At 46.6% G+C, this 25,908-nt stretch overlaps 1 protein-coding gene across 3 annotated transcripts in view; it reads right to left on the bottom strand.

Moving 5' to 3' along the window:
* Nucleotides 1–25,725, bottom strand: part of MTF1 (metal regulatory transcription factor 1) — a 48,482-nt gene extending 22,757 nt beyond the window's left edge. For 2 of the 3 annotated variants that reach the window (XM_037032654.1, XM_037032656.1), the window contains exons 1-6: nucleotides 25,646–25,725; nucleotides 23,575–24,033; nucleotides 6,290–6,528; nucleotides 4,983–5,114; nucleotides 3,020–3,093; nucleotides 2,425–2,561 (exon numbers count right to left, since the gene is read on the bottom strand). In XM_037032654.1, coding sequence (XP_036888549.1) covers nucleotides 2,425–2,561; nucleotides 3,020–3,093; nucleotides 4,983–5,114; nucleotides 6,290–6,528; nucleotides 23,575–23,982 — 990 coding nt within the window. In that variant the 5' untranslated portion in view covers nucleotides 23,983–24,033; nucleotides 25,646–25,725. The remainder of the gene's footprint in view (nucleotides 1–2,424; nucleotides 2,562–3,019; nucleotides 3,094–4,982; nucleotides 5,115–6,289; nucleotides 6,529–23,574; nucleotides 24,034–25,645) is intronic. The other variant, XM_037032655.1, reaches the window with a different exon arrangement.
* Between the last annotated feature and the right edge of the window lie 183 nt (nucleotides 25,726–25,908).

The raw sequence follows: 25,908 nt of genomic DNA, 5'->3' as shown, positions 1-25,908 counted from the left end.
CAGATTAAAACCACAATGAGATACCACTTCACGCCAGTCAGAATGGCCATCATAAACAAAGCAACAAAGAACAAGTGTTGGAGAGGATGCAGAGAAAAGGAAACCCTAGTGCACTGTTTGCGGGAAGGCAAACTGGTGCAGCCGCTGTGGAAAACAGTATGGAATTTCCTCAAAAAACTAAAAATGGAACTGCCTTTTGACCTGGAAGTTCCACTGCTGGGACTATACCCTAAGAATCCTGAAAAACCAATTCAAAAGAACCTATGCACCTCAATGTTCACAGCAGCACAATGTACAACAGCCAAGTGCTGGAAGCAACGTAAGTGCCCATCAGTAGTAAATGAGTGAATCAAAGAAGCACGGTACATTTACACAATGAAATACTCTGCAGCAGAAAGAAGGAACTCCTACCCTTCACAACAACATGGATGAACTGGAGAGCATCATGCTAAGTTAAATAAGCCAGGCAGTGAAAGACAAGTACCTTATGATCTCACCTATAAGTGGAAGCTAATCAACAAAACAAACACGGGAGAAAAATAGAACCAGAGACATGAAAATAAAGGACAAACAATAAAGATAAATGAATCAAAAAAAAGAAGAACAAACAGACAGTAACTGGGGAGGAGGTGGGTAACAGGGGAAAGAGGGAAGGGTCACCAAGGAACGTGTATAAAGGACCCCTGGACAAAGGCGATGCAGGGGGAGAACTGAATGTGGGAGGTGGGGGGTGGAGGTGGGTAGGGTGGGAGAGAGTAATAGAGGGAAAATAGGGATAACTGTAACTGAACAACAAATAAGTAACTAAATAAACAAAATAAAACCTGGGGCCAGAGGAGATTCCTGCCACTGGAAAGTTCCTGGTGATCAGAGAAGATGAGGTCTCAGCACTGTGTGCTGGGGTCTCCAATGCTCAGGGGTGGTCAACAGTTGAACTGTCCTTGGATTGTTACGAAAGGGAAAAAAATGATCGTGACTTAATAAATGCAGCTTATGCCCTGGCTGGTGTGGTTCAGTGGACTGGGTGCTGGCCTGCGAACCCAAAGGTCCCTAGTTTGACTCCAGGTTGGGGCACATGCCTGGGTTGCAAGCCAGGTCCCCAGTAGGGGGCGCATGAGAGGCAACCACACACTGATGTTTCTCTCCCTCTCTTTCTCACTCCCTTCTCCTCTCTCTAAAAATAAATAAATAAAATCTTTAAAAAAAATGCAGCTTAGCAGTCAACGACTCTCAAACCTTAACATTTATATCAGGTTTTACAGATGAAGAAACTGAGGCATAAAGAAGCCATTTGCCTAAGGCTATCTAATTAGTGGCTAAGCTTAGACCTGAATGCAGGCAGGGGAGCTTCAGAGCCTGTAGTCTTCACAACCAACGCTGTCTTGCCTCCTGTAACACAGGGGTCAAGCACCAGGCTCTGGAATCTGCCTGCCTGCCTAAATAAGACTAATTACAAACTTTGCACACTTAGGCAAGTAATTTCTCCCTGCCTGTAGTTACCAGTGATATGGGGATAGTAACAGTACTGACCTCACAGAGCTCTTGGGAGATAAAACCTATAAAAGCACTTAGCACAGTGCTCGGCACACAGTAAACATTCAGTAAATGTTAGCTATTATTACTAATACAAAACACAGGGAGAGAGTCCTTTTAAAGGGTCCTTTGCTGTTTAAAAACTGCACACCACAGAATAAAGTATGCTGTCTCTCCCCAAATCAAAATCATATTACCTCTAAGAACCTCACTACTCAAAAGGGGGCCAGTGTTTCAGTTTCTTTACCTATGAAGCAGTGAGACACAGAGGTCCTCACTTCCTAGATTTAACAGACCTATGGTAAGTGCCCAATTCCACAGTAGAAGTAACAACAGTGAACTTATCCCAGGATCTCACTGGAATGATCTGTAGGAGAGGGAAATTTGGTGGAGGAACTTGTCAAAGAAGAGACAAACCGCCCACAACTGTAGAGGCTTGTTCTGTGGCTCAGTGCCTTGAACTTGGGGCTGTCAAACCTGTCAGCCAGCAGACAGTTCAAAAGGGCAAGGGACAGCCCAGACTCTTCCCAGGCCTTCAATGATAGATTAGTAGATGTGTGAGGTAAAGCATTGCCAGATACTCCATTTTGTGGGTATGAATGGGAAATAACACCCCTTTAGAGATTCTGGCTGGCCCTTTGGAAGCCATTCTGAGACCTCTTCCGCCACACCGGATGCAAAGGGGGTGGAGCTGACTCACAGGCGGAGGCACAGGGAGCCTGTGAAAGTTCTGGCTTCTACCAGCGCATCCCCAAGACACAGACCTTGGCCAATTTCCCCCCCTCTCACTAACAGATACATAGAGATATTTTGACCTTTTATTTTAATACACACACAATGGCTGCTGTTCTGTAGTGCCCAGATCAAACCCAGAGACAAAACACTGCACACCTCTGATCCATTGTGAGTAGGAAGTGCATTGTATAAGTGTCCTTTGTTATCGTGACCTTTCATGTGACTTTTGAGGCTGTACTGAGTGCTGAATGTTTTCTCACAGCCGTTACTGGGGCAGAAAAAGGGTCGCTCACCTGCAAGAATGACAAATAGTGTTAATTTTACCATGCAGTCATCTCACTGAATTAAGACACCTACTATTCCCTAAAAGAGGGAAGTGTTCTTATGAGGGTTCAGGTAACAGTTGCTTTAAGTTGGATAAACTATACGTCACTTATCTTAGTCCTAAAACTTAATGTAAAGCAAAGCACTGAGGAAGGCCTGCTCCTGGGAAGTTTAAAGTGAAGATTAGTATTTTTTCTCAGGTTCTTTTTTTTGTATCTTTGAATTGCTTTCATTGCTTAAGGTTGGATCCCTGAGTCCAACCTGGGGATCCTTTTCCCTCTGAAAGAAAGCCAGACATCACAGGGGAGGCTGAGCTGATTAGTCGCTCTCCCTCCACAGAGCCCGGCAGGCCTCCATGGATGGCAACACGGGTGTTTACTGGCTCGATGAAGGTGGAAACAGAAAATAAAAAGGAACCCACACTCACCAGTGTGTGTGCGGACGTGAGTTTTAAGGTGGTGGCTCGCTGCAAATGCCTTTCCACAGCCGTCATGGTCGCACCTACAGAAGCGATGGAAGCAAAAAGAAACAGCAGCCATCAGCAACAGACCTTCACCGTCCACAGTGCTTATAAACACAACCGCAAACTAAAACAAATGTCGGGGACAGCAGGACCACATCAGTGAAGCTGGTTTAGACATGAGAATGATGACAGGTCCCTGGAAAAGGAAGGTGACGGAGCTGAGATCAGAGGGAGCTGATGGCCCAGGATAAGCATTTCTTGTCCCCCAGGGAAGGCACATGTTGAGAGCACTGACGGCAAAGCCTTCTGATGAAGCACTTAACGGAGCTCTGTTGGCAACGAGAGCCCCCAGAACACCGCCTGCCAGTGCACTGTCAGGAATACCAACTGCGGGGCCTGAACTGCAACAAGCGAACGCGGTCGGACCCCGCTGGCCGTCCTGACTCATCCAGCACCTTCAGGGTTTACACCAGAGCCGCTTCTTCCTCTGCTTTCTGGATAACCAAAGCTAGGAGTCATCTTTCCCTCCTCAGAGCTCCTAAGGCATTTAGCTTTTTCTGTGGCACCTGTCATTCTAATCTTGTTTGATCTCCAGTACATACTCGTTATCAGTTCTCCAAGACTGGACAAGCAGCTCTGTACACCCGCTGCGGTTCTTGCACACGGCAGGCATTCAGCGACTATTTATGTGAACGGATGCTTTTTCTCGTGAGCCAAAATATTTTATTTCTTTTAATAGCAAGCTTCTCTAAAGCATTTTACTTTCTGATTACATGTAATCATTGTGTTTCAAATCCCATCAAATATTCAAGAAAAATCAGCGGCATTATCACAAAAATGCAAGTGACGGAACAGAAATCGGAGTCTCAACAGCCCTAAGGGAAAAAAGTAAGTAAGTGTCAGCCCTGGAGACTGACCAACTGGCCTCTAACTACTCTGGCTTTTAGAGAGGCCATGACTCGGAAACGCACCTGTAATTCTCAAGAGCAGTTACTTTTAGCTGGTGTTTAAGAGCTGACTGCCCCAGGAGACGTTTCAACCTCCTGGTGCCCCAACGAGGGGATGGGCGGCTCCGGCAGGGACAGCGGCATCTTTAATGCCGTGCGTATAACAAGGATCTTCCCTGACAGCGTTTGAAGATACCGCTGACACAACTTTCAGCAATGTGTCTCTATTATATTTAGGGGGCATCCTTGTACACTGATGATCTCACTGAACAGTCACATCATCGCCCCTAAATTGTTTTTGAGTCCCTACCGAATGCCCAGAACCATGTTACATGCCACAAACACAGAAGTAGATGATACACGTCCTTCCTTTAAGCTTAAACATTTATACTTACATCTATTAAATATACATATGTATATGCATAGATAAATTGAAAAATATGTATATAAGAAGTGGATGTGCCCGTTTGTATATATACATGAGATATTACAAAGAGACAACTGAACAAGCAACAAAACACCTCCACACTACCTAAGGATTCCCGCCCCTCCCGCTCTGCCCACCGATTCATAGGCAGGCGTCCCTTCCCCTGTGCTCAAAGCCCTCTGAGCATCTCGGTCTCAGATACGGTCTGGTTACTTGTGGTTCTTTCCCACCAGACAAAATTTCTTGAGAGGAAAACTTGTGTCTTCGTATTTCCCTATCACTGATAGAAATACCTACCATCAGGTGAGTTTCAGCAAATGCTTCTTTCAAATAAAAGGAAAAAGGAGGCAGAAAACCATCCGCCAAACTGAGGATGCTCTTGGAATCCACTCCCGCCCTCCAACTGCAGGAATTGCTTGCAGTGGTCCGTGGAGAGCTGGCACTGCCAAAGACGCCCTGGGGGGAGTTTTCTCTCCACTCTGAAACATTTCAGAGTGCCTCAGGACACCCAGCTGAAATCTGGTCGGAACAAACTGAAAACGGTGAGACCTACCGAAATGGCTTCTCTCCCGTGTGGGTTCGGATGTGCTTCCTCAGGTCACTGAGTGTGGTGAAGTACTTGCTGCAGCCTTCGGATTCACAGTTAAATGTCTTCCCTGTGTGGAGCCTCTGATGTGCTTTCAGCCTGTAAGACCCCCAGAGAAAGTCCCTCCGTCATAACGTACTGCAGAGCCTCCCTACGTCAGCTTAACGGGCTTCAGGACCAAGGCACACATACACCCACGGCCAGGAAAATCTTTTATGAAGAGAACAAAGTAATTTTATGGATGCCTAAGTAAGTACCAAATACCGATTTAACAACCAAAAAATGCATATATACTGGAAATGAAATAATTACATTGGCAGAATGGGCTTTGGGAAGGGTGCCAAGTGTGGTGGACACGGGAGAGGAGGAAACAGAGCTCCCTTAACTTCCACAGTGCGAAGCCAATCACCTAACGTGGGAAAATCTAGAAGGAGCGATACAAGCCTAATACTCACAAGCATGGAAGCATAAAAACATTAATATTAAGCTAAGAGCAGAGAAAGCGGCTGCACGGGAAGGGGGAGGGTGGGGAGGTACGCCTTTTGTAGCAAACCTTATGGAGCTACTCTGTAAATGTTGAGAATCTATAACCTCGTTGAAATTGTAAGTGATTTAAAAAGATTAAGTGCATAAGAATTCTGTATTTATATATATTTGTTCCAATTTTTTCCCTCAAACAGAAGTACATATGAGCATGGTTCTAGAGCCAGACCGCCCGGGACTCAAACCCTGGTCCCACCTCCCACCGGATGGGAGATCCTAAGCCAGTTATGATGCCTCTCCGGGCTTCCGCTTCCTCACTTGTGCTGTGACGGTGGGCACTCGGAACAGTGCCCAGCAAGCAGGGAGGGCCTTAAAGCGTTAGCTATCGTTACGTTTGTTATTGTCTACCCGATGGTGAAGACTGGTGAGTCTCCTGATTCCAGTGGTGGAAAAGAGAAACGGCTAATGAGCAGACCACTCCCCCTTTCTCGGGGTAGAAAGAAATTAATCTTCAAAGTGAGAGAGGAAAGAACATGACAGAAGGTACTCTATGCCGAATAGAGCACCATCAAATCAAAACCCAGGCCAGAAGGCCACTACCGGAGATACAAAATCCAAACAAAATGCTCCATCATTTTCAGCCAAGCCCGTGTGTGCCAATCTTTAAGGGACAAGTCTTCCAATGGGTTTTAAACAGCTGGGCGCAGCTGTGCTCCCCAGAGCCCTGCGAGTGCCCCTCCGCGCCGCTGGAGGGGGGTGCTCTAGCATCCCGCAGTGGGAGGGAGGCTGACCTGTAGAGCGTGTTGAACGCCTTCTCACAGCCCTGCACGTCACATTCAAATGGCTTCTCCTTCGTGTGCACTCGCACGTGGATCCTGAGGCTGTAGGAGGTGAGGAAGGCCTTGCCACAGCCCTCCTGATTACAGACAAAGGTGTACTCTCCTCGGTGGGTCTTCTGGTGAGTGCGCAGGTTGCCTGCTGTGCTGTAGGTGCGCGGACAGCCCTCAAAGGTGCACTGGTACCGCTTTACCTGGAGACAGAGGACACCTCAGCAACATGACAAAGAGCTGCCCAGGGTCTAAGTACCCGCCCCACTCGAGAGCTTGTTCCCAGGCGACGTGGATGACACAACACACAGAAAACCACCTCTAACAACAAGGGTGGGGGCCTATCTTCCTGTGGATCGAATCACACCTGGACAACAGAGACTGAGTGGCAGGGAACAAAGAAGCTTGTAGGTAGGTGAATATTCTAAGTGAATACAGGAAGGGTGTTTTCAGACTTCAGTGCACATCTGTCCTCTAAAGGAGAATGTATAATCTTACCTATATTCAAATACAATTTTAAAAATATTTACTTATTTTTAGACAGAGGAGAAGGGAAGGAGAAAGGAAGGGAGAGAAACATCAGTGTGTGGTTACCTCTCACACGCCCCCCACTGGGGACCTGGCCCACAACTCAGACATGGCGCCTGACTGGGAATCGAACTGAGCAATCAAGCTCATGACCCTTTGGTTTGCAGGCCAGCGCTCAATCCATTGAGCTACACCAGCCAGGGCTCAAGTACAATTTTGTCTCCACTTTAAGGCAAATATCCTGCCCTACACTATACCTTGATTGGAACTGACCGATGTTAATTGGTCAATATTGAGTGTAATCAATATTGAGTGCAATACATCCTAAAATTTATATACTCAGTCATATATACCAGCACAGTTCCCACTGAGTATTTTTCTAGTCTACACAATGAAAATAATGTATTGTGAATTTCTTGGAGTGTGACATTTCTCCAACTGCCAGCCTCTGGGTTTCCTTTCACCACCCAACTCAATGAAAGGGTAGTTATCACCCACGCCTCCATTTTCCGCGGCGCCCGTTAACCCTTGGCGACCTGGCTCCACTGTACAAAATTATCCTCTTGAACTTCCTGGTGGTCCAACTCTGTCATCCTCTCCACTTTCCTTCATTATTTGCAAAAATATCTTATGGATGAGGCCCGCTCCTTCTGAAAACCTGTCTTCCCCACACAGTACCTCCTTGGGGCTCTCTATCTTCTCTGAGTCACTCCTTTCCTTCAACCTCTCCGTGTGGGTTTATTCCAAAGCTCCTCTCTCAGCTCCCGAACCTTCGCCATCTCCACACTGATGTGGAGGAAGCAGCATTAGACGTGGTGGAAGAAGCCTGAATTCTGGCACTTACGTTCAAGACTTTGAGCAAGTTGTTTCCCTTTGAGCTTCAGGTTCTTTACCTCCAATATGTGAATATTAATGCCTGCCCTGGTAGCCTCACAGTTCTTTTGAGTGGAACAAAAGATAATAAAACTTTTGAGAGAATACTTTGTAAATTCTCAGCTTTAGCAAACATCTTTTTTTTTTGATTTATCGATTTTAGAGAAAGAGAAAGACAGAGAAGAGAGTATGGAGAGGGAAACATTGATCTGTTGTTCCACTTTTTACGCGTTCATCCACTGATTCTCGTATGTGCCCTGCCCGGGGAATCAAACCTGCAACCTTGGAGCATAGCAGGAGGGCACTCTCTAACCAACCGAGCTCCCTGGCCAGGGCCTAGCAAACATCTTATCCTTTAATCCCAATCCTTCCTCAAAGCAAGCAAGATACCACAGATAAAAAAAAAAAGTAACAATATCAAAATCTGCTTCTAAGGAATACCGATTTTAAGGAGGCAGCTGTGCACAAATCACCATACACTGTGTCGCGCCAGACAACAGATACACACCCGAGGCGCGGGCCAGCGTAAAACAGGAAACTTCCCCCCCAGAAAGACTAGAGGTCAGTGAGGGCTCAGAGACTGAGTACGCTCTCGGCACCAAGGGCGTTTCTTTGCTTAATCTGTAAAAGCCTACTTTTTTAGGGTCAAACTGAAAAGATATTCCTCAGACAAACCGAGGACATTCCAGAAAGAGGCAATGCCTTTCCAATGCATGGACAGATGGATGAGTTTGCTGGTGCAGTGAACCACACTCATACCTGCAGTATGTGAGAGACCAGGAGGAGCATCTAGAAAAGGCAGGCAAAGCCTCCTTAGCCAACCTAAAGAGTAGAGAAAGAGGACAACGGGGAGCCACCCGCAGGTTTGAACCAAGAGGACAACACAATCAGGCCTTCTGATGTCCTTTTGGAGGATGGACTGGAGTAGAAGAAGGGACAGGTTAAGGGAAGAGGGACAACAGTGGAGGAGAGAGATGGAAAGAATCTGGACTAAGGAAGTAATAGTGGCCAAAGTGAGAGGTGGGTTCTGGAGAAATTACAGGGGGAGAGACGAGGGGCTGCAGCAACAACTGGGTACTGAGCAGCAGAAGGGGTTGGGGAGGGACAAAGTCGAGATCGACCCCCCGAGATTACGGCCTGGGTGACTGAAGAGAAGGTCACACTAACAGCCTGGGGATGGAGCAGGGCTGGGGGAGGGAGAGATGATGAGTTGGGTCGGAGGTGCTGCTAGGACTTGCGGACGGAAATGCCCAGGAGCTGGTCAGATACACGGGCTGGAAGGTAAGAAGCCAGTCTGTGGCAGGAGGCTTGGGCACACAGATGACGCTGACTTCACCTGCACACCCCAGCAGGCTCGGACCGCAGCCCCAGCTGCCGCTCACTGTGTAACCTTGGGACGATCACTTAAGCTTACTGAGCCTCACTTCCCTTACTTGTAACACGGAGGAAACAAAAACCTACCTTTTTCAGGTTGTTGTCAGAGTTAGGGATAGTTTGTGTAAACCATTTAAGTCTAGTGGCTGCCATACAGTAGGTACTCAATAAAATAATAGCTATTATAAGAGGACAAAGGTTAGACCTGTGAAAGTCACCAACGTTAAAGGTGCTGGTAAGAGAAAAGAAGCCATTGATGGGTGAGCAGGAGAAAGGGTTGGGGAACAGGAAGAGAAGCAAAGGAAAATGATGTCACAGCCCTGGCTGGCGTAGCTCAGTGGATTGAGCATGGGCCTGCAAACCAGAGGATCGCGGTTCGATTCCCAGTCAGGGCACATGCCTGGGTTGCAGGCCAGTTCCCTGCAGGCCAACTCCCAGCAGGGGACACACAAAAGGCAACCATACATTGATGTTTCTCTCTCTCTCTCCTTCCCCTTTAAAGGTAAATAAATAAAGTTTTTAAAAAAAAAAAAAGAAAGAAAATGATGTCACAGAAGCCTATTGAAAAAGGTCTCTGGGAAAAGAGAATGATCAAAATGTTAAAGGTGTACAAAATAAATAAGCCATGGCTGGTGTAGCTCAGTGGTTGGAGCAGCATCCCATAACCGAAGGGTTGCAGGTTCATCCCTGGTCCAGGCACTGGCACGTGGGACCCCCCAGTCCAGACTTCAACAATCCCCAGTCTGGGGGCATAGGAAGGCAACCAATCAGTGCTTCTCTGGCATCAATGCTTCTCTCCCTCCCTTCCTCCCTCCCCCTCTCCCTAAAAAAGCAAATGAAAATGTCCTCAGGTAAAGTAAAAAAAGAAATTAAAAAATGTTAAACGTCAACAAAAACAAGGAAGGTAAGGACTGGGGAAACTACTGGATCCAGTAGCTAGAAATTCTCTAACGACTTAGCAAGATTGGCTTCACCGACTGCCGGGGTCAGAGGCCTGGGTGAAGGCAACTAAACGAAAGGCGCAGTGGAGGCGGGGACTAGAGATGGAGAGCAGCAGCACGAGCGGACTTCTGAGTTGACGAAGTGTTTTTGTTTGCTTTTGTTTTTTGAACAGTGCATGTCTGGGCATATTTGGGAGAGGGAAGGTGCTGGGAGAAAGAGAAGCTGAGGGTCTGGGGAGGGACATGCAGAAGAGAAGGGTGACAGCTGGGCGGAGGGAAGCTTCAGGTGCAAGAGAGATGCGAGCTGCAGAGAACAGAGCGGGCGTGTGAGTCAAGCACGGACAAGGTTCCCGTAGAGAGCCAGACAGCGAGTGTTTCAGGCTTTGTGGGCTGTGCAGGCTGTCACAACTGCTCCACTCTGCTGCTCTCCGTGACAGGAGCCATAGGCAATACACACACGGACAAGCAAGGCTGTTCTCCAAAGAACTATTCACAGACAATGCAACTCGAATTTCCTATCATGTTCATATACCATGAAAGACTATTCTTTTTATATTAAAAATATCATTTAAAAATGTAAACAACATTCTACAAAAACAGGCACCTGGAAGGACCTGGCCTGGGGTGGGTGTGGGGAAAGGAGGGGCCCAGCTCCGCCCTGCTCTCCTCCGACCCCTCTCACCCGTCCAGCCTTCACGTGAACTGGCACAAGTCTCTGGGTTCCTCGGGCAAGCGCTCTCTCCTGTGTGCATCCCTGACCCTCCCACTGCACACAGGAGGTGTCCCATAAACACTTGCTCAACTGAATCACTGGCCCGGGAATCCTGGCATTCTCGGGTCCCAGGGGTCAGTTTTGAACCCACTCGTTGCCAGGTTTACTCAAACCAGTGTTCTACACACGCCGTTGCTCTGCTTGAACGACCAAGGCCCAGTCCCCTAGCCTGATGCTCCGGGGCCTCCCCGGGTCCCCCTCCAGCTCCCACCACACTGCCCTGGTGCGTCAGCAGGCTCCGTCTAGGGCTGCGGGCAACAGCACACCCCTCCCTAAGTGCAGCACTGAAGCTCCACTTGCCTGCCTTTGCGCTCCCTTCTTCTTTACCGGAAGTGCCCGGTGCCTCGGTTCCTTTCTTCTCTGCCTTTCTGAATCTCTTTTCTTCAATTCAAGCTTCACTGCCCTACCTCCAAGGCCCTCCATAATCGTTCCATGTCAAAGTGACAGTGCCCTTCTCTGAATTCCAATATTTAACCATACCACTCATCGGACACCTAGTTTGCACCATTAATTATCCTTTCACACGTGTATCCCGGTTTCCCGCCAAGACTACAAGGCTGCTTGGTGCTGCCAGACAGAGCTTTCCAGGCAATCACTGACCAGGGCCGAAAACCAGGACTGTGAGCTCTGCAGTGATGGCGTCTCCACGTCCCAGCCCCAGAGCTGATGAAAATGATGAGTGACAGGGGCGGAATTTCATCCCTAAGATGTTACAGCAGTTGGTAACTGTACAGGTAACTATGCAATCAATAATTAACTATCCCTCCCTGTCTCTCTGTCCTTCCAACCCCTGCTCCCAGCCAGGGTTTCTATTTGGCCAATTCAAGCTTCAAATGAATATTCTTTCCTCAAGGAACTCTATCCTGACCGACTCCCACCGCACAACAGAGTAAGTATTCTTACTACAGGTTCTCAGAGCTTCCTCCAGTCCTTGAAAGCCTACAATACCACCAGGATTAAATAATTTCATAAATAATCCACACCATTATCTATTTAGTTCCCAGGCACAGCAGTAGCTAAAAAACAGGAAGCACAAAACAAGTGTTTCTTTAGTTAAATGAATGAATGTCTACCCTCCATTTGAGCTATCAGGTCCGTGAGAACAGGGACCATGTGTGTCCTGTCTTGGTCACTGCCACAGCCTCAGGGACTAGCCTTGTGGAGAAGTGGCACTCGATTCCTACTTGTTGAATGAAGGAATAAATGACTAAGCAAATGAACAAAAAACCAGCAGGACTTAATGCTGAGGCATTGTAACAAGGGCTACAAGTGACAAAGGAACATAGTTTCAAAAGGATACTAACCAGGTCAAATGTAGCGGAGCTGACTGATAAAGCAATTCTCAGATTCGGCGGACTCAGAGTCATAATTGCCCCAGCAAGACTGGCTTTATTGGAGGAACAGAAACGAGAATGTAATGGGTCATCACATTCTGAGAAGTCAGGAAAAGCAAGGAGCTGGAGACAATGAATATAACCACTCCTTCAAGAAACTTGGCTGAGGCCTGGCTGGTTCAGTGGATTAAGCATGGGGCCTGTGAACCAAAGGTTTGCTGGTTCCATTCCCAGTCAGGGCACATGCCTGGGTGGCCATGCAGGCCATGTCCCAGTGTGGGGTGCGTTAGTGGCAACCACACACTGATGTTTCTCTCCCTCTGCCCTCCCCTTCCCCTCTCTAAAAATAGACAAATAAAATCTTAAAAAAAAAAAAAAAACTTGGCTAAGAAGAGAGAGGGAGAGACAGGAGAGAGAGCTAGGAGAAGACGCAGCCTAGGAAGGTATCTGTATTTAAAGGTGGGAGAGCCCTGGCCGGGCGGCCCAATCGGCTGGAGCATCATCCAGGACGTCAGAAGGTTGCAGGTTCAATCCCCTGGTTGGGCGCATACGGGAGGCAGCTGATCCACGTTTCTCTCCTACATTGATATCTCTCTCTCCCTCACTCTCCCTTTCTCTCTCTCTTTCAGTGAACATGTCCTGAGGTGAGGATTAAAAAAATAAGTAAATACATAAATAAATAAAATAGAGGTAAATAAATAAAATAGGGGTGGGAGAGATGACAAAAGCAAATGCCTGCTCCCTCATTAACAATGTGCTAAATAATGAGTAACCTCTCACCCACTCGCAGGGAGCCAGTAAGTGGAAGTCACTATTCTGTCTTGCAGAATCATGTTAAACAGCATCAGATTTCACAAAAAGGAAAAACGAAACCCCTCAAAACTAGATCAGAACAGGAAGTTGCAAAAAAAAAAAAAAACCCCCCGTAAGTGTTCCTGGTTACATAAAGGAGGTATTGCAACATGCGGTACATTTCAATACAATTAAGGTTTATCATATACCCATACATTCAAAAAATCATGTTCCCAGGTATAGGCTGTCTCAGGGGCTAGGAGCTCAAAGTAAAGAGGAGAATCAAACAAATAAACAGACAAGAGCAGGATAATACAAAAAGGTGTGCTGACAGTGGCTATCAGAATACAGGGAAACGTACAGAAAAAGCATTTACCTTACACTTGGGGGTGACTAAGAAAAGATTCTCAAAGGAGGTGATGCCCAAGTTAAATTCAAAGACCTTGAGGGAGAGGTACTCATAATTAATATGCCTATCAAAATTAATTATAGAGTATATATAACGTGGACATAATGTCCCTGCAGATTCCACTGGATAATAACATGTTTTTCCAAAAGAGCTTACGAACTGCATCCCTTAAATTTCCCTTCACTTGGCTGTCGATTGCTAAGTTACAGAGCTTGGAGGGAGCCCAGGTTCGACGCCAAGGACGGGGCCTAACGCTAGTGACGGGCAGGAAGCCTGTGCTCTCAGGAACGGATGCCGCCTCACAAAGTGCTCTAAGCAGCTCCAGAATGTTTAACAACACCAACTGCCTTGTTCAGTTAACAGAAGCAGAAAAGGAAAGGTGAAAGAAATATGCAAAAATGAGAAAATTAAACCCCGAACTCCAGGAGACAAAAACTTGAGAACGTTCAGGAAAGAGAAAGGTGGGGTTTCTGCTGCAGGAAAAAGAACGGAGTCAGAGAGAACTAGACCACGCACGTCACCAGCCCCACACCAGGAATGGGAGTCTCCGACCCTGAGCACCCGGCATGTGAGCGTCCTCACAAGGAAATGACCGGCCGAGATGTTGTGGCTGGAGGAGCTGCCCTTTCCTCCCCATCACTAGGGACGTCCCCTCCTCTCTCCCTAATACAAACTCGTTCCTACGCTGGCACTGATCTCATTTCTTCTACTCATAATGGGCAACCACAGGGCTCAAAAGAGAAGCAGAACGGCGAACTGACCTCATTTCTTCAACAGGCCTTCCACTGCCCACCGCCAGAGCTGAACTCATACAGCTGTTCCCACTCCTCCACCTCTTATCCCTACGAAACTAATGGCATCCTGCTGCCCCTCAGCCCCTTTCACAGCTAACAGGTCTTAGTGACCCATTCTCCCCATCTTTGCAAAACCAGTGTGTTATGATAAAAAATCATAGGTGTTGGCATCCAGAAACTCCTCAGTTCAAATCTCAGTTCTACCACTTGCTCATGCAATGTTCCTAAGCCTCAGTGTTTTCATATGTAAAGTGAGTGTCAACAGTACTTACTTTGTAAGATTGCTATCAAACTTAAATTGCATTTACCAAAGTTATATTAAAGCCCCCAACGCAGCGACTAGCACAGAGCCGGCCCTCCCCGCATGCCCTCTCACCACGGCTGCCACCAGCAGGACAAGGAGTCCTCATTCTCTAGCTCTAGGAGCCTCAGCTTTGCCCGGTGCCCCAAGCACCCACCATGGAAGGAAGTCCCAGTGTCTGGTGCCAAAAGGGAGCCAAGTCCATGAGCAGAAGATCGCCTGGGGCGGGGCTGGTGTGCACAGAACTCGGCAGTAGGACCCCAGCCCTGCTCTCATTTTGAAATGCGGGTGTAAATGGTGGTTCACACTGCAGCGGTGCTAACACGACCCCTCAGTGGGTTAGGAGTTGCCGGGACTCCTGCAGGCTGTCCTGGGACCCAAACACAATTTGTACCCTTATTTTAAGGGGAAAATGCTTCCCTCAGAGTCCCTAACAAAGACCACCACAAACTCTTCTCAAACTGGAGATTACCTCCACACCTCCTTCCAGAACCATGCGGGCCTACAAGAAAGACAAGTATATGAATACTCACTGAACAACCACGAAGCACCAGACATCATGCTAAATGTTTTATGTTTAGAGAGTGGTATATTTATATATGAATAAATCTCATTTCATCTTCACAAAAGGTAATAAAATATTTTTATTTCGATTTTACAAAAGCGGTAACAGAGCAACTTGCCCAAGGCTACATAGTACATACCAAAACAAAGATAGAACCTATGTCCAAATTATCCCTGTGCACACCACAGAAGAAACAATTTTAAGAATAAGCTTGGTTTGAATAAGAGAAAGCCATGAAAATACGAGTTCTTTCTCCAAAGCTCTACAATAGCAAGGTTTTAGCAATACAGAACAGGTACAGCCTGTATAAAATGTAAAGCTGAGACCTGTCGCTCCCACAGCACTGTTCTAGAAAACTGGTACGGACACAAGCGACCCTGGTGCCCTCTCAAGGCCGGCAAACCTCAGCGAAGGAATCGCCGATGGCACGGAGGGGCCTGCAGGGAGGGGCTACAACAGCGTCATCTGGAGGGGAGCTGAAAGCGCTGCAGAACCGTGTACACGCAGCTTCTAGCAGTCTCCACACTGGACTCCAAGCCCTCAGGGCAGGAACTATTTCTTTCCTAGTATTTGACAAAAGTAGATGCTCAATAAGTAAAAGCTTGTGGAAACAGTGAATGAATCCTTAACATCAAAATTTCAAGCAGTCTCTGTCTGTCCTTGTTCTGAATGACAATCCCGTGGGAGTTCGGAAGGAACCCGTAAAGAAACATAATGCTAATATGCAAAGACTGGAAGTGGGCGGTTCCCCTTGGAAAGTCAGTACCATACGGGTTTGAGAAGATCACCCCATGGCCTGAGGGATGGATAATAAAAAGCGAGATTGGAAACAAGTCTCCCAAAGTAAAGGGCCCTTTGCAAACAGGTTCCAAAACACTCAAGACAAATATTCTTCCTTACTCTTAGAATGTGTCTCACTAAAGATGGAAGTCTCCTCTTGTCATCAACCAATATAGCAAGCAGCCTAATTCATAAAGCATCACTGTAACCGTGCTTCTTGGTAGAAAAGGATATTCTTTCTCGATCAATGAAGTGGAGTCCTTTGGTACATGAAGAACGTTATTTAGGGAGACTTCAGGCCAAGATGGCGGTGTGCGTAGACACACTGTTCCTCCTCGCAAGACCGAAAGAACAACAACAAATTTAAAAACAAAAAAATAGCCAGAACTGACAGAAAATTGAACTGTATGGAAGACCAAGGAGTTAAAAGAGAAACATTAATCCAGACTGGTAGGAGGGGCAGAGAGGACTCCAGGCAAGGTGGTGGCTGGCAGACTGGGCAATCCCACACATTTGCATGAGGATAAACCAGGAGGAACAACTGGGGGGGCGAGACAGACTGAGCAACCCAGGGTTCCAGGACAGGGAAATAAAGCCTCAAAACCTCTGATTGAAAACACCTGTGGGGGTAGAGACAGCAGCTGGAGAAACTCCCAGCCTGAAAGGAGAGACCCACAGGGTCCTGGAATGTACACAAGCCCACCCACCTGGGAATCAGCACCAGAAGGGCCCAGTTTGCTTGAGGGAAGTAGTGGAATTGACTGAAAACCAGCAGAGACCAGAGCAAGCACCATTGTTCCCTCTCAGACCCCTCCCCCACATACAGCGTCATGTCACAGCCATGTGGGTTGCCCCACCCTGAACACCTAAGGCTCTGACCCCCACTACACAATAGGCGTGCCAAACAAAAAAATGGCCCAAATGAAAGAACAGATCAAAGCCCTGAAAAAATACAACTAAGTGATGAAGAAATAGCAAGCCTAGTAGATGCACAGTTCAAAACACTGGTGATCAGGATACTCACAGAATTGGTTGAATATGGTCACAAATTTGATGAAAAAATGAAGGCTACACTAAGTGAAATAAAGGAAAATGTACAGGGAATCAACAGTGATGGAAAGGAAACCAGGACTCAAATCAATGGTTTGGAGAAGGAAGCAAGAAACATTTAACCAGAACAGAATAAAGAAATAAGAATTCAGAAAAATGAAGACAGGCTTAGGAACTTCCAGGACATCATTAAACATTCCAACGTCTAAATCATAGGGCTGCCAGAAGGAGAAGAGAAAGACCAAGAAATTGAAAACTTACTGGAACAAATAATGAAGGAGAAATTTTCCAATCTGGCGAAGGATATAGACTTCCAGGAAGTCCAGGAAGCTCAGAGAGTCCCAAAGAAGATCGATCCAAGGAGGAACACACCAAGGCACATCATAATTACATTAGCCAAGATTAAAGAGGAGAGAATCTTAAAATCAGCCAGAGAAAAGGAGTTATGTACAAAGGAGTTCCCATCAGACTGTCAGAGGATTTCTCAAAAGAGACCTTACAGGCAAGAAGGGGCTGGAAAGAAGTATTCCAGGTCATGAACAGCAAGGACCTCCATCCAAGATTGCTCTATCCAGCAAAGCTTTCATTTAGAATGGAAGGGCAGATAAAGTACTTAAAGTACTTTAAAGGGCAGATAAGGTCAAGTTAAAGGAGTTCATCATCACCAAGCCCTTATTATATGAAATGTTAAAGGTACTTATCTAAGAAAAAGAAGATTAAAAATATGAACAGTGAAAGGACAGCAAACTCACAGTTATTAGCAACCACACCTGAAACAAAAACAAACTAAGCAAACAATTAGAGCAGGAGCAGAACCACAGAAATGGAGATCACATGGAGGGTTATCAGTGGGAATGGGGAAGGGGAGGAGAAGGGGAAGAGGAGGAGGGGGAAGGGGAGGAGGGGGAAGGGGAGGAGGAGGAAGGGGAGGAGGAGGAGGGGGAGGAGGAGGAGGGGGAAGGAGAGGAGGGGGAAGGAGAGGAGGGGGAGGGGGAGGGGGAGGGGAGGGGGAAGAGAGAGAAAGGTACAGAGAATAAGTAGCATAAATGGTGGGTAGAAAATAGACAGGGGGAGGTTAATAATAGTGTAGGAAATGTAGAAGCCTAAGAACTTATATGTACAACCCATGGACATGAAGTGTGGGAATGCGGATGGGAGAGGGTGTGCAAGGCGGAGGGGAGTGAAGGGGGAAAATGGAACAACTGTAATAGCATAATCAATAAAATATATATTTTAAAAAGAACATATTTGCTGTATGGTTGCTGGCTTTCTTCACACTTCTTGGCTAACTATTGACCAGAAAAGTGACAAAGTCAGTTAGCCACAGGGCTGGGGAGGCTAGGGGTTCAGTGCTACAACAGGTGGGGTGTACGCTACTTTCACCAGTGTGTTTCAGAGAGAGAGTTGCGATCAGGTAACAAGAGAGTCCTGGCAGGTTCTCAGGAAGGGCACTGATGCAAATATGGGAAACCCTGGACTACATGGCCCAACTAAAGGAAACACTTCTCAGAAACCTGGAGAAGGAAGCCGTTCAAGCAGCTGCTGGTAAGAATGCTGACCTTGAGCAGAATGACAATATTTGATTGGAAAATTTTCAAAGCTACCAAATCAACAGGTAGGCAGTAGTAAGACAGCAAGAATGAGAAGACACATGAAATTAGAGTCAGAACGACTCGTGTCCCCGTGGAAGGAAAAGACAGTATCTGTGGCAAGATTCTGGTTGGTTTCTTTCTTTTTTTTTAAGATTTTATTTTTTTATATTTAAAGGGGAAGGGAAGGAGAGAGGGAGAGAAATATCAATGTATGGTTGCCTCTCGTGCATCCCCTGCTGGGAACTGGCCTGCAACCCAGGCATGTGCCCTGACTGGGAATCGAACTGCGATTGTGTGGTTCGCAGGCCTATGCTCAATCCACTGAGCTACACCAGCCAGTGTGGTTGGTTTCTTTTTGCACAAGGCAAGCACAAGGCCAAAGCAATGAAGCACTGTCACGTGCCACTCAATGACAGGGATACATTCTGAGAAATTGCGTCCTTAGGTGCTTTCGCTGTTGGCAAAGGTCAGAGTGCACTTACATAAACCTAGATGGCTCTAGCCTACCGCACACCTGTGCTGGATGGTACAGCCTGTTACTCCCAGGCTACAAGCCTATACAGCCTGTTACTATGCTAAACAATGTGAGATTAAATCAAGGGAGAGAGAAAGTGATGTAATGAAGATACAAGGTAAACACGAGATGTGTGAGGCTGCTGTCGGCCTAACCAGCATACAGTTCTACAGTAAACTATTTTTTTAGTATAAAGGGCACGCTCTAAAATTACAATAGAAAGTAGAGTCTAGCAGTATAGTAAATACATAAACCAGTAACGTGGTCATTCACTATCATTATCAAGCACTACGTACTGCACATCTATTGTATGTGCTGTGCTTTATACAACTGGCAGCACAGGTGCATTTACTACCGCAACACACACATGCATGAGTAACGCATGCATGAGGACGTCACCATGGCTATGACGCTGGCACGGCCAGGACATCACTGGACGATAAGAATTTTTCAGCTCCATTACACTCTTAAGGAGCCACCGCTGTGTACGGGGCTGTTGTTGACAGGTTTATCGCGCCAGAAATGTTGTGAAGCACATGACTGTAATAGGTATCGCAACCTCACACTACAGAAAGCAATGGAAGGATCAGGGGTAAACAGGAAATTCAGGATAAAATCTGACTCAGAAAATAAGCTGCTTAAAAAGCCAAGACGACTAACTAGTTTTCAAATGATTCGATTTCTCAAGAGTAACACCTGGGAATGGGAGAGGGAGAAAAAGACTACATTTGAAAAGAGAGGGGAGGGGCGCTCTCCCTCTTAGGAGTGGGCGGGGCCTTCCCGGCCCCAGCTCTCCCCGCCAGGCAGGTACCCTACCCTTCTCTCTCCTAAGCTCCAGGGGCCCTCCCTTTGCCTCTGTGACTTGTTCCTGAGCCCATTTCGTCTACAGCTCACTTCTTCTATCTGTGACTTTCTAAATAAACTTTCTCTTATTAAATAAAAAAAAAGAGGGGAGGGAAAAAGAAAGTCATGAAGAGTGTTATTAAACAGTCATAAACATTGGTCTCTCCAGGCCAATTATATGGATTTCAATGCTAAAAAAATAAAATCAGTGTTAAAGCAAAAGCTACGATGAGATGGTGCTTCGGAAGGCAAGTCTCCTGACTGCCTAGACATTTAGCAACATTTTAAACGACCAAAAGCCACTGCTGCTTCCCTCTCAATCCCCAACCAATCACACACCTAATGACTTCAAAACCAGTTTATAGAATCTTCCATGTTGGTCTCATGGACAGAATGAAAAAATGTCGGGGCAGGGGAATGCAATGGGAGAAAACTGGGACAACTATAATGGAACAACAATTTAAAAAAGAAACAAAAAAATGGGATGGGAGGAAAGTCCACTGAGTTAAAGCCACAACAGACTGAACAAGGTGTTCATAGTACCCTTGACCTTGTCCTATTCAACATCATTAACAATGACCTGAAGACAGGAATGGTAAATCAGGCCTGTAAGTAGTAAAGTGACAGCTAATACCACTGATTGCATAATCATCCCCTCCCTACCACATCCTCTTCTGCCTACGTCAGCAGATCCCAAAATGTGTTCCACAAAACACCGACCTGGAAAATGGTTTCCGAAGTTCAAAACATCTGGAGAATTCTGCCTTTCCTTCCTTCTTAGTTATCAGCACATCAAAAGCTCTGAGAAACCTTGTAAAAACAAAACCTCTGTCCTGAGTTAACTTCATGTTTCCCTTCCATTTGCTCCTAAAACACTTTCACTAGCAATCATTAACATCGGCCCAAAGCTAGTTCAGATTTTCTGTGCTAAAGTATTATTCAATCCCCCTGAGTTACTACTGCCTTATCACTCTTCTTCCTCCAACTACCATTTAAAAAAAAAAAAAAAGAAGAGAAAAGAAAAAAACTTGACAACTTGACACTTCCTGCCTCCTGTTTCCTCACCACCTACTCACTTCTCCAGCACGCAAAATCTGGCTTTGGCCCCCAGCGCTCTGCTGAAAGTCTTCTCATGACGGGATCAACTGCACAGGCAGAACTAATAGCTTCTCTTGGGCCCCTCAGTCCCTCTTCAGGGTCACAAAGAAATAGTCACACTTCGAGAAACTCTTCCCTCAGCTTCCACGACACTGCATCCCACCCATCTCTCTATGTGATCTATGGTTCCTCTTTCTCTTTCTAACTCTCAAGTCCTCAGGTCAATCCTGCTTCTTCCTTGAGTACACTGCCCACAGTTGGAAGCGCCGCCCCTTCACGGCTCCACAATTCTAATCCCAAGCCATTTCCTCGACTTCAGATTCACATTTCCAATGGACTTCTCAATCGCTCACTCGACTTTCCTCCAAGGACTGAGCATTCAACATACGCCAACCAAACCCATCAATTTCCCCACCAGACTGTCTCCTCTTCTTGTCTTCTTGATTTCTGTTATGGAATCGCCATTCCCAGAGGGTGAGGAGGGTGGCAGAATCAGCTGCCTTCTCAGCATGCACACAGCGTCATGAATAAGCCTCTGTTAAAGTACCTATCGCAGCTGATTGTAACCACTCAGCTCATTACCTAGACTGGGCGTTCTGGCAATCATGTGTGGGCCCTGTGCTGAGAAAGAAAAAACTCAACACGATAGAAAACTGAATGGATCCTTTGAATCATACCCAAGTTTTGGCTCATTCTTCACACTCTAATAACATACCAAGTTCTCTTACACCTCAAGAAAAACTCTGGATTTTTTTTCCATAGGCAAAGCCACTATCCTTCATCAGACTCAAATGAAACCTCAAACCTAAACTACAACTATCTCCTAACTGGCCATCAAACTACCACTGCTACCAGAGCAATCCTTCGAAATGGCTTCTCTGACCACATCACTCCTTGGCTCAGCCACTTCCAGTGGTTTCCTAGTTCTAGAATACAGTCCAAACTCCTTAGCATTATATCGCTGCCTTACTGGCCTGGACCTTGACTATCTTCCCATCTTTACCTTCTGCTCCCTATTTTCTAGTCCAGGGGTAGGCATGTTACAGCCAGTGGGACAAAGCCAGCCCACTGCCCATTTTGTAAATAAAGTTTTATTGGAACATGGCCAATTGACATTTTGGGTCACATAATTCTTTGTTGCAGGGGGCCTTCCTGTGCACTGTAGAATGTTTAACAGAATCTTTGGCCCCCACCCACTAGATTCCAGCAGCACTTCCTCCATAGGACAGCCAAACATGTGTCCATTGTACCCAAATGTCTCCTGGGGACAGACTGTCCCAATTAACAACCACTACTTGGAGGTTTCCAAGCACAAGCTGAGAGTATGATGTCATGGCTCATAAAACACAGACTTATAGTAATTGTAGTACAGTGTCTGGATTAAGAGATAAGAGCCACGAAGTCTTCAGTGCTAGTTGACTCACATCTGTGAGACTGTGCTTAATTATGAGTTTTAAGAGGTATTAGGAAAACTGGAATTTGTCCAATCAAAGGTGACTCAGCTGATGAGAAACACGAGGGATATTTAAATAAATGGAGGTGTTTAGCCTGTACAGGCGAAGATGAAGAGAAACCCGTGATCTTTAAGTATCTGGCGGGTTGTCCCACCGGAGGAAGATGTGACTTACTGTCGCTCGAAGGCAGAGCTAGAAAGAGTGGGCAGCGACCGCAGGAAGGCAGATTCTGGCTCTGCACGAGTAAGAGCTTTCTAACAATCAGAGCTGGCCAACAAATCTATCAGGCCAAGCTGTGAAACACTGTCCTGTCATCTTTCTGGAAGTGTTCAAGCGGGGGCCAGATGAATGGGTGTCAGAGACGCTACAGAGATTCCTGACCAGGGTGGGGAGGTCGGACAAGATGGTCTCTTAGGGCTTCTTCCAGCTCTCAGACCCTAAGGCTATCATAGGAAAATCGACATGCCACGAATAATAAAATTCCTCAGTTTTAAGCCTTTAATTACAAGAAAAGAGAAAACTATTTTGCCAACTTATCCTATGTCTGTTGGCAACATTTTACGTTTAGTCCCTGGCATTGCAACTACCAGTGATTACAGTCTTTTCCTAATTGGCCTTCAATTAGTTCCTGGATCATGTATACCACTACCTTTAATCCACACCTCTTATTCTAATAATCACCACGAATACAATGCTTTGCAGTTTTGTTTTCAAATCACTGTGATGTGCAGGACCTCACTCACATTAGCTAAACATAAGCATGAAAACTTATGTTGGACAACCTGCTCTCACAGTGCCTCTTGCCTGAATTTTTTACAGAAAGCTAGCCTTTAATATTCCCCGAAACATTCACTTAAAAAAAAAGCATATTGCAGCAGATCCTCATCTCCAAGACAAATTATTTACACACAACCCCGAGGTAAGCCAAATCTAGTCCTTTCAGTATCAGATACGTAAATTGACCTCAGAGAAATTTCTACTTTATATGTGACGTGGGGAGGAAAATATGAAAAATTATAATTTAGACTGCCCCAATTTCAATGTAGCCTTACAAACGACAAGTTCCAGAAAGCAGTCACAATAAAACATGAAGCATATGTATCCCTGACAAGCAAAGCCACCGCAGGTCCTGATTCCAGGGACTCCTTTCCATCCCCAGCTAAAATCGCCAACAAGAGCCGTATGAGGACATTCCAAAGGCAGACCGAGCCCTCCTCACCCGCTGCTTTACTCACTTCTTTACGTTTCGTTTCTGGACATTCCGACTGCAGAGTGAGCGTCGCACCTTCGATATTTCTTGGCATGGGCGTGGAACCAGGGTTTATGGTTAAATGAATCTGATCCGGGGAGATAATGTGTTGCACGTAACCCTGGGACATTGCTTCATGATCTATTAGATGAAAGCCCTCTTCACCCCCTACTAGAAAAGGCAAGTGTTCTCCACACTGTCCATCGTCATCTTCATCCTCCAAAGTGCCAGGGTCCTGCTCAATGAGAACAGTTGTCCTATCATAAACAGTTCCAGATGAGGAAGGCACCAGTCCGTTTCTATCCACAAACCTGAGCATCTTATCATCGGGGGCCAGCTCATCTTCCTCTGCCTCGAAGTAGATGATGTTGTTGTCTGGACTGTGTTCCCCCATGGTTCAACTGTGCTCAGCCCAGCTGTGAGAAATGGAAAGGTAACGACCTGTCTGCAACAGAACAAAGCCCAAGTTAAAGCCATACAACAGGACCTCGGGGCCTTCTCAGCAACTACAGGGCTATTTCCACCCCCCATTTCTAGGGCAGGTCAAAGTAAATGAAAGGTCATCTTCCCTGGGAACAATTTGTAAGATTTACTTTGAGCTCATGAAGTCATTTTAAAAGTACTGCCTTCTTTAAAAATTGAAGTCATAAATAGCAGTTCACAAGACCTTCCAAATGTGACTTACTGCCAAACAATTTGAAGGTTGGTCAAAGTAACTAAAGGGGATAGAGGGGCAATGAGTCTGAGTTGCTACATATCTTAAAAGGAAACCCCACCGAAATATAGCCCCAAATCAGACCATGAAGCAGTGCGGCCTACAGTGGAAGGAGCAGAGTTTGGAAGGCAGGGTCCCCTACCTACAAATTCCATCTTTGCCACTTACTAAATTGGGGAAACTTTTCCGTGCCTCATTTTCATTATGTATAAGGTGGGACTGGTAATTCCTGTTCTCTCAAAGTTGTTACATGGAGTGAAACAGATAATGTCCATTAAAGCAACAGCAGAGGAAACAAGTGAATTCATTTCTCCTTCCCAGAACAGATGTTTCAGATTCTGGGGCGAGGGGCTGATCCCTCATCAGGCATATCTAATGAACTCATTTTATCTGTTTATCTCCTAAAACAATCTGGTGTCCAGCAAAAGCCACGCCGGGTATCATGTGCTCTCTGCAGTGAGGGGGTGAGGAGCCTCATTTTTGTTTCTGGGGTCCCCAGCACAGCCCACTGACACCAGGAGTTCACGGGAAGTCAATTAAATGAATGAAACGCCTACAGAGACGCTCACTTGTGAAGACATGCTCTCTTGGAAAAAAAATACCCAATTTGAAGCTTTCTTGTTTTGGAATATTGATTCATTTACCTGCAAACACAGAGGTTCTACAAATGTGGGTTTGGCAGGCAGTACAGAGAATTTAAAAATAATCACATCACTTTTAGTTTTCAGTCTGGATTTGCATTTTATCTTTCTCTTCTGCTCCGGATTAGAAAGCGAACCTTCTACGTAGTGGGGCAGCTAGACAGAGAGACAGTTACCAGAGACAGGCCAAGGGCTCGGATCCGGGAAGAAACCGCCCGACCCCTTGCTCTGGCTTACGCAACCCGGCAGATGCACATTTCGCTGCATCTGCGAGGAGAGAGAGGAGTACCAGGGCCCCACTAGGCTGCCCAGGCACCATCAGCGGCAACGTGGAGACCAACTGTCCGAAACAAACAAGACCAGGAGGTTTGAGGATGGCAAACGAGGAGTACAAACAGGGCACCCCTGAGAGAAGGTTGGCAAAGGAGCTTGTCTGGGACAGCTCCCAGCCTGGGCTACACAGAAAAACTGAAGACAGGTTGGGGGGCTCCAAGCCTGGCGAAGAGGGGCAGGGTCCGTCCGGGTCTCCATGGAAACAGGGGAGGGGGACTGGATACCCATTCCCATGGAAACGGAGGAGGGGTGGGGTCCCTATGGTGACCGGAATGGGGTCTCTACTGGGAAATGCTTCAGGAGGGTGCCTAAGTCCCGCGCCCCCAGGGAAGTCCCCAGCCCAAGCCGTGTCTAGTTTCGCCTTTTACCTCCGCGGCTCCCGGCAACGGCGGCAGCGGCAGCTTCTCCCCTCCCCAGCGGCACCATGATTGCCCCCACCTTCTCCGAGCGTCACTTCCGCTTCCGCTTTCCGGAGGAAAAAGGAGATACCGGTTCCGCCTCTTCTTGGCGCTTCTGGTTGGTTTAGAGTGGCGGGGGCGGGGGGCGGCTGAACTCGAGCCTCCAATTGGCGATCGAGAGGGACGGGGCACCAAAAGGCGTAGACTGACAGTGAGCTACCCGGCAGCAGCCA

This window comes from Sturnira hondurensis, unplaced genomic scaffold (genome assembly GCF_014824575.4).
Source record: "Sturnira hondurensis isolate 20B ecotype Veracruz unplaced genomic scaffold, ASM1482457v3 Scaffold0021490, whole genome shotgun sequence".
NCBI classification, from domain to species: Eukaryota; Metazoa; Chordata; class Mammalia; order Chiroptera; family Phyllostomidae; genus Sturnira; species Sturnira hondurensis.
The sequence above is the reverse complement of the archived record's forward strand: the minus strand, read 5'-3'. Positions and strand labels throughout refer to the sequence as shown.